This window comes from Beta vulgaris, chromosome 2 (genome assembly GCF_026745355.1).
Source record: "Beta vulgaris subsp. vulgaris cultivar EL10 chromosome 2, EL10.2, whole genome shotgun sequence".
Taxonomy (NCBI): domain Eukaryota; kingdom Viridiplantae; phylum Streptophyta; class Magnoliopsida; order Caryophyllales; family Amaranthaceae; genus Beta; species Beta vulgaris.
Genome location: NC_079203.1, coordinates 31732417 through 31744227, shown reverse-complemented (window position 1 = coordinate 31744227; position 11811 = coordinate 31732417). Strand labels below are relative to the sequence as shown.

Here is an 11811-nt window from a genome sequence, read left to right as displayed (position 1 = left end):
GAATGTTAATTAGAATGCAAACAAGAGAAAAATAATTGTGTAGAAAAGATAATATTTTTAATTTCACCATTATTTCTTTTTTCTATATGCAATTATTTACCCAATTATCCCCTATATTTTCCTCTCCATTTTCATCTAACATTCATTTGAGAACAATAACATTTGTATTCAATATGTATTGAAATGTATTTAATATATTTGTGGATAATTTTTAAGATGAATACAATCTTGTAATGAAGATATATGACAATTTTGGGGACAATGGTGCATTAAATTATCCCTAAAAAAATCTCAAAAATATCAAACACATACATGAATACATTTGCTCTCCACATGTGATGAGTGAAATAATATTTTAATGATTTTCGCTCGTATTGTATTAATTAAAAGAAGATACCCCTGAATTCAACGATAAATAAAAAGAAAAAGAAAAATAGGTTTTTAAAATTTTGGCCTAAACGTCGCAAGAGCTCAATTGTTTTTACCAAATTGTTGCAAAAGTTAACTTTTTTTTATCAATTTGTCACCCGAACCTAAGTTTATTTACCAATTTATCATCCGAAGCTAAGTTTATTTACCAATTTATCATCCGAAGCTAAGTTTATTTACCAAATTGTCACCGAAACTAACTTTTTTACCAAATTGTCATTAGGTGCTAATTTTTTTTACCAAATTGGTCAATTGGCCTATCAATGATTGTGCATCTGTGCTAACTTTGAATTACTTAGGATGTGATTTGGGAACTTCCTTTCTTTAAATTATTTTGTCAAATTTACGTTGATCTGCATTGATTGTGAAGATTTGTTTTAATAATTTCTTTAGTGTGGCTAACTACCTAGAAATGTCCCCTCAAAAAAAAAAAAAAAAACTACCTAGAAATGTAATTTTATAGGTGATACCTATTAACTGAAATAGGTGACATGTATCTAGTACACTATTGACATCAATGAAGTGGTCGGGTTGGAGAATCCTTAATACCTTCTCCATCCCTTGTGTCTACTTTATCGTATTGGCCTTGGCTCATATTTATCTTGGATACATTTGGACCATTTTATTACCTCAGTGTTTTGTTGAAAGGCGTGTGCATATGTTAGGCCGTTCAACGTGATATGTCTGCGAAGGCACTGATGGAGATGGTGGAGGAAATGGTGGTGGCCGGTGGGTGCTTGTGGTTGAGAAGAGTGAGAAGCTGAGAGAAAGTGTTGGGATGGTAAGCTGGAAAAGAAATGTGAGAATGTAGGGTTGTTGCAGAGACAATGAGACGTCAAAGTTGTGGTACCCCCGGCCATTGATAAAAACGCGAAGGCTAAAAGTTAGGAGGGTTTTTGCAGAGAGACTGGGTTAACAACATTTCTGAAAGATTAAACAAGTAAAAGAGAAACTAAGAGGGAAAATCAAGGGAAATGTGGAATTGACATGATTTTGACAAATATCATAGACTTCTACCGTGATGCCTTTTTGCTCTGAAATTATCGCAAATTACACTAAATCTTAAGCCATCAGTCAAACAACTAATTTCTAAAAGTAATACTAATTCAGCCACTCTCACTCGCCTACTGGCTACTGTAAGTGAGCAGCATTAACAGTGATCTAAAAGTAATCTTAACTCTTATCCAAAGTAATTCAATCATATATACCAAGAAAAATAGAGTTTTGGTTATTTTAGGGCTAACATATACAGCTCAAACCAAAATAAAAATTAACTAGGATAAGAAGCTTAATAGAGGCAGCTATTCAGGATGAAGTAGGAGAAGTTCAGTGGATCCAGACCACAGCTCAGACTCAGACTTCCGCATTTCAGATGATGCTAAAAGCCTAAAACCATGATACCCATTTCTAAAATTTAGGTCAAAACCCACTGCAAAATATCATCGAATCCCACACTTGTACAGCCTTTTGCTCGTGAAGATTGTAAAGCATATCCAGCATAATTACAGAAGATACGCAAGATGAAAATTTCTTCACCTGTCAGACGAGCATCTATAGATGGGCTTGCGCATGCTCAGGTTTGTGTGTGTATTCATAGTCGAGGTGAACAAAAGCACGTTCTATCTCAGATAATTGTTCAAGTTTCTCTTGCAAAGATTCGCCAATGTCATGAGCTTCTTGCAGGGGCATGCTAGCAGGCAGCACTATGTCAACCTCGACAAAGTAGTGGGACCCAAAAGTGTATGCTCGGACTGTGTCAATGTGCCTGATGGCCTTATGGTGGTTCCAACAAAGGTAAGTTAATTTCTGCAGGAAGTCTGGTGTAGCAGATCTTCCGACCAATGAATTTACATTTTCCAACACTGTCATTGACCATGTACGTATTGTGTACAAAGCAAGCTGCAAGAAAAGAAAAGGAAAAAAAAAGAGTTTATTAGTGAGAATAATCCCTAATTCAAGTGCTTCCCCTGATAGCTACAACACTGTCATTGGCCTATTCAAGTGCTTTCCCTGATAGTTACAAACACGAAATTCCACAGCTGACCAATCATAAATAAACACTGCTTGAGGTCACCAAAATCTTCCAATTTAATCTAGTTATGGTGTTATACTCATGAAACAACTACTCAAAGCAAGAACAAGTAGAGATGGTTAGCAATAGCACTTACAATGATGGCTCCAACAGGGTCCATCCAGTCACTGACATAATTAGCCAGGAGAGCGGCAATAAGGCCAATTATGTTGGTAATAACGTCAAAGAAATGGTCTTGGGCATAAGCTTTGACTATCTCATTGGTAAAAGAGCGACAGTAGAGGACTAATAGAAGTTTAACCAAAGTCACTGACAACATGATACCCACAAGCCATCTTTCTTGATCATTATTCAAGCTGAAATCACTCTCCTGAAACAGACAATTTTTTGAATCATTTACAAGGCTGAGAAAATTATGAGAAGGCTAATATTTGATTGGACACTAGAGATGGCCCAGATGTGTAAAAGACAAAACTCATCCAATACCCTACACACTAATTCATGACAAGGACTTCTTAAGAAAGAAACTTACATCAGATGCGAGCTGCCGAGTTGACTCCAGGATAATCTGCAACCCCAGAGTAGCCATGACAGAAGCAAAAACGAGAATCCCCTGCACAAAACATGATTGTTATATTGGAAAAAAGTGATTCTTTGAAAAGCTAAAGAAGTTGACAACATTTTCACCATATTAGTTAAAAAAGAACGAGAGATGGGCAACTCAATATCGAACTGTTCTTAGGCGCTTGGATGTTAATACCAAATAACTTAGTATGGGACTTGATAACAGCTAAGAAGTTAACATAACTAGTGTTGGACAACAGGACAAGTGTACAAAATTCTTATAAGTAAGCTGGCAAAGTCAGGAAACATTATACTTCATCTTGCTAAAACCAACTTTGCATAAGCAGGCCTTTTTGTTCCTCTAATTTCTTCTATATGCCTCTCTTGTCAACTATAGCTGAACCCACTTCCTGATGCAGTCAGGAAAGAACAATCTAAAAGTAGATTCCAGAGGCACACGTATTCTGGATCTACATCGTATTCATATTAAACATCGGTAACTTAACTTCTCCAGTTTCTAAGAGCAGAAACTACCATGACTAGAGAGTTAAAATAGGCAGAATTGGTCAGAACCATAACTACATACTAAAGCCTTTTCTCTCTCTGGGTTCGTTCTTTCAACTTAATTTTGCTTATTTTAAACTTATTTTAAATTATCCGAACTTATAAGACCTTAGTAGTCCTTATTAGACCTTACATGGACTTATCCAATCTTATAATACCTTATTTTGTGAGTGTGTCAAATCTTATTTTCATGCAGTGAATTTATCTGAAACTGAACAAGTGAGTGCAGTATGATAGTATACGAGACAATACATTAAGGTATCCCATCACAAGTGGCTTTAGTGAAACTTCTCTTCTGCGGAGTTTGCAATTTTACAAACGGCAATAGACCAGCTCTTATATGAGGTCTGCATTCAAGAATATTTAAGAAAAAGAGTACTAAATTGTCTGAATTGCTCACTTAACTAATTAATCAAGTGGGACAAGCCATACATCATAGTATCACACTATATTTCGCAAAACAAAACAAACATATTATATTACCTCAATTAGATAATTTTGTTTGGAATAGAAAATTGGTGATGTACTAGCAGTAAAGAATTAAATTGACGATTCCATAAGCTCATTGGCCCATGATAAATTACACTATTTAGACCAGTATGTTGTCATAAACAGAAAAAGAGAACATATTTCTGGTGGACATCATTGAACCCGTATTAACACATACTACTCCCTCCAATCCTGTTCATTGAAGATCCACTAATTCCACCAATCATTATTGCATGGGAGGAAATTCCGCTTTCCTGGTTAGATCTTTGGACAGATTGTACTACATCCAGCAAAAGGAAAACATACAGCACGCATAGTTTCTTTAGCATAGCCTTGCTAAGATCTGGGATTCTTAGCTAAACAAAACAGAGATCAAGCAAGGAAATAGGAAATAGGAAATAGGAAATAGGAAATAGGAAATAGGAAACAGTAGGATAGTAATTGTATTAGACAAAGATCCAGCAGTTTACCAATACAAGCCCTACTTTCGAGAGGTTAGGACTCCCTCCTAAACAGCTCTTTTCTCAATTTTCTAGATGATCCCTACAGTAGAGCTGAGGCCCCTATTTATTACAATTCTTCTACTTTCTCTCACTAGCTGCTTCTCTCTACAACTTCCTCATAACCCACTCCTGCTGTGCTTCAGGGAATATTTCTTCTCTCCCACTCAAGTGCTGCCAGCTGTTACTTGCTGATCAGTGACCTTTTTTACCTTCCTGCTTCTTCCCTCCTATCATATGTGTGCAGTATAGGTGGATTAGGTGAGGCCTTAGCAAAGCCTATATGAACCAGCAGGAGGAGGGTCACACGAATAGAAAAAGCGTTCAACTCAAAGCACAGCCAGCTCCAACCCAAAGTACAGACATAGTAATCCTGGCATCTACAACATTAGTTACTTCAAGCTTCAAAGATATTTGACAGCTAAGGAAGTATACCATCATCTCTAACAGCAGACTCCTCAAGTTTTTTCCCCGAAAAATACCTGCCTAATTTGGTTAGGCAATGTCCAAAAAAGCACCTATGCTACCCAAAATCATCAAAAAGCGCCCTTCACTCTCAAAGATATGTCTATCACCCCCTCTATTACAACTACATAGCTTCAAATATTGAGTGGCAACTCATTTCTACTATCTTTATACTTACTCTATGCTTGAGTTGAGTCATAGAGGCGTCCAGTAAAAACTTGCACATGCACAATAATAACAAAAGGCACACGACAAAAATACCAAAGCAAATTAGGAAAAAGAACTCACCAGTGGTTGCATACGTTTCTTTCCAATTGGGTATTGATATGGGTTGGGTGTTGACATAGAAAAGGCAGTGAACCACAGAATGAAACCCGATAGAAGATCCAGAAGTGAATCCAGTGTGGATGCAATAATTGCTAAAGAACCACTTTGGATGGATGCATAAACCTTTGCAATGAAAAGAACCATATTGGCAATATTTGATAACCTGATAGCAAATGTTTCACTTTTAGCCAGCTTTTCTCGTTCTTCCTGCAGCAAATAAACAAAGAAATAAAACCATATCAGGAGGAAGTTTCAATCCAAAAGGAGCAGAAACAAGCAAAATCCATGTTGAGGAAAAGACAGACAACTTGATAATACACTTACCTTTGACATCCCAGGAACAAATCCACGCTCAGCCAAGGCATCCATTTCACTGAAACCCTCCAGCATTTCTACTTGCTGCTGATAATACTCAGCTACATCATCTTCTGGCCCTGACCATTAAAAAGTACAATAAAAGATCACACAAGCACGTTAGCTTGAGCAGCTTCTTTTTGTAACAATAATTCATCCCTTAAGGTAGACAAGTTCCACAACACTTATTTCAGCACTTCTTAGACTTCTCAGACAAAAAAGATTCATATTACTAGCCAAAATGTGGAGCAAACAGATAAAACTCGAAACAACATTAATCCTCCAGGAAATATAAATACAATAGCAAGCGTCATAAAAGTATCACTTCTAACATCAAACTCAAACCATAAGGCTTCAACTGGATCAAGTTCCAAAACCCAAAACACACTTCCTCCAGCCAAAAAGTAAAAATTAGAACACGACACGCAACAGCCATCTCCAAGCAACAACACAACGAATACATCATACAAATCAATAATCAACTTGAACTTACTATTGTCGCAGTTTAAACCAGTGTTTAGCATCTCCATCACCCCCTGAGCTTCTCCGCAGTTTGTTTATTTCAACAGGTACCAACACTACAGTCTTATACTCCAACCTTTTCACAGCATCTAATACCTCAACATAGGTGCAATCACTAACCTATTTAGCCTACAAACTACACAGACACTACCAAAATTGACTAGAAAAAGTCGAATTCTCTTTCCACCACTCAAAACTCCAGAATTCAATTTCCAATTATATTTATGTCAGAGATATACTAATTGTTTGCCAAAAGAATACCAAAAAGAATCATCACTTCCTATATAAGATAATTTCACATGCAAAAAATACACTATTCAAAACTCAGAATATATTCCAATACTTCCGATAACAACATAAAAGATCTAAACAAAAGAATCACACCCAAAAAATACTCAAAAATAAACAAAAACACAAAGAATTTAACCAAAATAGTAATGAATCATGCAAAACAATCGACGCACCTAAAATCATTCAAATCAACCATATTTACAGAATTCTCCAGAAAACAGATAGAATTATACAAAATTACCGAAAATACTAATAAATGCAATTATAATAAATAACTATAAAGAAAGAAAGAGGAGAGAGAAAATCACCTTTAACTCCAAGACAGTCATGGAGTTTACGCGGCGGTTTCTCCTTCTGCTCAGGAGATAACTGATAAGCGTCAAAGTTTAACCGCCATGACAGGTCACCGGTTGCTCCGCCGCCATTGTTGTAACCAGTGGGACCCGCAACATCATCAAGCAAGCGTTCTTCCGAAGCGTCGTCGTTTTGCAAGTTGAGTCTCACCATTTCCCCCATACTTTTTCTCGGTTAAGGTAGAAACCGAAAATTGGATGGCAATGCGAGGGTAATTCGGGAAGTACAGGAAGAATTTATATGTGAGTTGAGGGGGGGGGGGAGAAGTTTGGTGAATTATCGTGTGAGGCGGAAAGTTTTGAAGGAGAAGAGAGAGAAAATGGTGGGGTTAAGAATCTCACGCGCGTTGGAGCGCGTGAAGTTGTGGATTGATAGAGGAGGGGTGAGGTGGCGGGGTGTGGTTGGATAGAGAGGAGTGGTGCGCGTGGGAGAAAGGAAGAAGAGAAGATACGAAGGGTTTCTTAATTTGGAGTGTATCAAAAGAGAGTGAGTGTGAGAGTGAAAGAAGTGAATGAAGTCATGCAAGTTTGGAGGTGAAGGGGTTACGTGGAATGGAATGAGTGGGGTGTTTTTTTTGAGTGGAGCAAGTCAAGACGTGCGGGCGGGTATTAGAATTGTGGTGATTAGTAATTAGTGCAAGTTAATGATGTTGTTGTTGTCATCATCATGTTGTGTCGAGGATCAAATTTATTTGACTACATAGACTTTGTGGTGTGACTTGTGAAGGATCAAACATTCAAACTCATCTTAGTTGATAAGACCAAAGACGGTTCTTCTCAACCAAGCTCGTAGTTGTGTAGGGCAGGTGGGATTATGCTCTAATGTGAAACAATCGAGTTTAGTTAATTGTTCTTTAGATAAAGGAAAAAAAAAACCATATGAGATACGACATATCCATTTCGTTTTCGTTCTTTTTATTTGACTTTATTCTCTCTTAAAAATTCGTATTTAACATGTTTAGTTCTCTAAATTATTTATTCATATTTGGAAAAGCTTTCATTTAATATTAATCCCCCCTAATCTATTTTAGTTATTATAACTTCCATTCAATTTCTTATCTGATCATATTTTTCGATAAATTTTATTTTTAACCAAGTGTATGTCATGCACTGGCGAATCTAGCGTGAGTTCAGTGGGTTTAACTGAACCCACACGGTTTCGGGTAAAAAACAGAGAAAATTGGTATAAAAAAAGGGGGAAATAAATAGCATATATATAACTTAAACATTTTACTTCATTGAAACGCATTGTAGCTCAATGGTGGAGTGTATGTAATACTTACTGTTCCTCAATTGGTTGCGTGTGTGTGCGCATATGTGTGAGTGTGCGCGCGCGTATGTATAAGTGAGTTCATATGAAAATGCATACCTACATGAGAAATGAGAATCAATTTTACGCGTTATAACTCTTATGAATAAGTGATGTAACTCCAAAAAAAAGAATATTAGGAAAAAAATCGAATTTTTTTCCTTTGGTTCAAAATTTTTTAGGGGGTATAACTCTATTGAACAAGTGTTGTAACTCTAATTCAATCGTGTGGTTGAGATTCATTATCATTTCTCATATAAAGAGCATTTTCATGTGATCTATATTTATTTCATCTATTCTATTTTAAATGAAATACTGGGTGAAATGACACTATTCATCGATCAATTTTGACTCCAATTTATCGGCGTTATATAAAGAAAAACATAGTCAAGTGGGATCTTGTTAGATTCATCTTGATTCATACTATTGAATTATAACTTTATTATATTTTTTACGTGTGTACAAGATACTAATGATTAAAGAACTGTGTTGCATTGCATGAAAAAACAAACGTTATATTTATATATACTAGCAATTTACGCACGCGATGCATGCCTCATTTTTTAAAAAACACAAATTTTACCTTTTTTAGCCATTAGCAAAGGTAAAATTTGATTCATGATCCCAAAATTGTAACCAAAAAGTATAAACTAAATTCAGTTTTTTTTCCTTGTCTAACTTCTAAATTCTGTTTTCACACATTGATATTTAAATTTTTTAACATCTTTAAATTTTGTCCTTTTCTAAATTTTAACACTTTGAGCTTCAATTATATTTGAAATAAAATTTTAAATTATTCATACATAATTTGATATTGGAATTTTTTTTAGAAAAACAAAAATTGTTACTTTTCGCAAATTAATATATTTTTTATTCTTAAAATGGATTTTTGCAAAAGTTGTTCGTAAAAAGTTTGATATTTGATTTGTTTTTCAAAATTTATTTCTGAACATGGATTTTTTGCAAAAGTTTTGGGCAAAAATTTTAATATTGGCATTTTTTTAGAAAAAACTAAATTTGTTTTATATGAAAATGAAATAAATTTAAGTCTGGTTGTATAAAGCCTTTTTGAACACATTGCTATCATCTCCATTTTTTTAACTACATAACAGTCGACTAAATTGTTATTATTTATTTTAATTAATGTGAAATAATTTTGAAGGTTAAAAGAATTATGTACCTTTTTTGGAAGTTCGCAAATTGTCGATGGATGAATGTGTGATATCATCGTCAAAATCTTATGTTTTTCTCAGATTTGTGTTTATAGGTAACTTTTGTGAGTATGTAATTGTGAATGGTTCTTGAGAATAGTGATTTGTAAGTAAATTTTTGTAAATGTTTTTGTATGTATTGATGTTTTAGGTTATTAGTTTTAGTTTGTATGTTAATTTTAAGTTTTAATAAAGTTTCCTGATTATTTGAGTGATTTGCGTGATTTTCTCAATTGTATGAGTGATTTGTAAACTTTCTTCTTTTAAATTATATTTGAGTGAGTGTTGTAAATTAATTTTCGGTAGTTTACTTTGAATGCCGATTTTGATTTTGACATTCCTTTTGTAATTTAGAAAGGAAAGGGGGGGGGGGGAAATAGGCATTTCAAAAGAGGACACCATTGCTCCCCTTTCCTTATATAATAGAGGTCTATATCTTTATTACATAAGGGAAGGGGGGAGCAATGATGTCCTCTTTTGAAATGCCTATTTTACCCCCCTTCCCTTTCTAAATTACAAAAGGAATGTCAATACCAAAATGGGGGTTCTAACAAAGCCATCGAAAATTAGATTTCAACATCACTCGGAAATCACTTATATTAGGAAACTTAATTTACAAATCACTCATAGAATTGAGAAAAAAAAATCACGAAAATGATCAGAAACTTTACAAAAACATAAAATTAACTTATAAACTAAAACTAATATACTAGGACGTCAATACATACAAAAACATTCACAAAATTCACTTACAAATCATTGTTCTCAAAAATTGTCATCTCTATTATCTCTATTATATAAGGGAAGGGGGGAAGCTATGATGTCCCCGAATGAAGAGACTATTTTACCCCTTTTTCTTTTTAAATTACAAATTCACTTACAAACCAAAGGGAGATTCAAATAAAAATACTGGAAATAAAATTATAACAATCACTCACAAGTCAATTAAAATCATAGAATTGCATAATTAAAATTATGCAAATCACTCAAATAAGTAAACTTTACAAAAACTAAAAAATTAACTTGCAAACTACAACCAATACACTACAACGTCAATACATTACTCACAAAAATTTGACTTGAAATCCAACTGTCCACTTTTTTCACAATATATGAAGTAGGGTCTGTTCTCCCCAGCTTATTTTCAATTCAGTTCAGTTCAGTTCAGTTCAGATCAGTTCAGTTTAGTTTAGTTCAGTTCAGATCAGTTCAACTCTTGACAATACTTTTACTCTCACATATCACTATTCATTTCAGTTCAGTTCAGTTCAGTTCAATTCAATTCAATTCAGTTCAGTTCAATTCAGTTCAGTTCAATTCAGTTCAGTTCAGTTCAGCTGTTTTATGCCGAAGAGAACAGACCCGTAGTATACTTAATTAAAAAACCAACTAAAAAATTATAATATTAGAAATCATAGATAAATTTGATAAAATTTCTATTTTGTTCATAGAATCTAACTTTGAAAAGTAAACAAAAAAGACTGGTGAGAGACTTAAGTGACAAAAACTAAACCAAAATTTTATAACTAAAAACAATTATACTCTGTATGTCTAGTGTTCAAATTCTGACTTTTACATACGTCAAAAAAACCGAATTTCTGTCTTAAAAAAAAAAATTCAAACACGCATCGCGTGCAAAAAACGCTAATCTCTATTATATAAGCCAAGGGAGGAGGTGTGGTGTCCTTTTTTGAAGTGACTAAAATACCCTTAATGATCTAATTAATGGAATTAAAGAAATTACAAAAGCAAATCATTTAAAAATTCTCATTCCAACTTGTCATTTAAAACAAGTTTAAAATGGTATATGCATCAAATACTTCAATCAAAAATTAAATGGACAAAATATTTATACCTTAAAAAAAAGATGGCATACATAACGTGCACATGAAAAGTCTGAACATTCAGATACTCTTTAATTCTTTTAAACCAACTCATTATTTTGTTCTTTCTGTTCAATATTCATTCACAAAAATTAATGTTAACAATCACTCATAACCTTTTTTATTTTTTTACATTAGCGAATTAAGATATCTAAATTCATCTAACTATTGAATTTTTCACATTTAAGTTTAATCATAAATAAAGTACGAAAGAAGTATCTAATAGAATAACAAATTTTAAAATTAACGCACGCATCGCGTGCATATAAAGGCTAGTGTATATATATTAGTAGGGGGAGCCTAACGATTGATATATGCCTATTGCCTAATACCCAAACATAAATCCCAACTCCCGTCTCACCCTTTTTTAATACTCTACCTCCTAATCACGCATCAATCATCTTATCTAATCATTCATGATCATATTTACTTTTTTCTCGTAAAAGCCTAATTCACTCATGCCTAACTGCCTAATTCCTAGTCTCTCCCCTAGCATTGCCATCATCTTATATTTCCAA

General features: G+C 34.1%; 1 protein-coding gene across 2 annotated transcripts; it reads right to left on the bottom strand.

Moving 5' to 3' along the window:
* Nucleotides 1–1609: 1609 nt before the first annotated feature.
* Nucleotides 1610–7364, bottom strand: LOC104886952 (metal tolerance protein 11). Of its 2 annotated transcripts, none has more exons than XM_010671512.4 (6): nucleotides 6846–7364; nucleotides 5695–5804; nucleotides 5332–5577; nucleotides 2994–3074; nucleotides 2598–2831; nucleotides 1610–2328 (listed from the first exon to the last, which is right to left on the bottom strand). In XM_010671512.4, exons 1-6 carry the CDS (start codon nucleotides 7051–7053, stop codon nucleotides 1981–1983), a joined length of 1227 nt encoding a protein of 408 aa, XP_010669814.2. In that variant the 5' UTR covers nucleotides 7054–7364; the 3' UTR covers nucleotides 1610–1980. The 2 variants fall into 2 exon arrangements, with proteins under 2 accessions (XP_010669814.2, XP_010669815.1); XM_010671513.4 differs by lacking the exon at nucleotides 6846–7364 and adding an exon at nucleotides 6218–6584.
* Between the last annotated feature and the right edge of the window lie 4447 nt (nucleotides 7365–11811).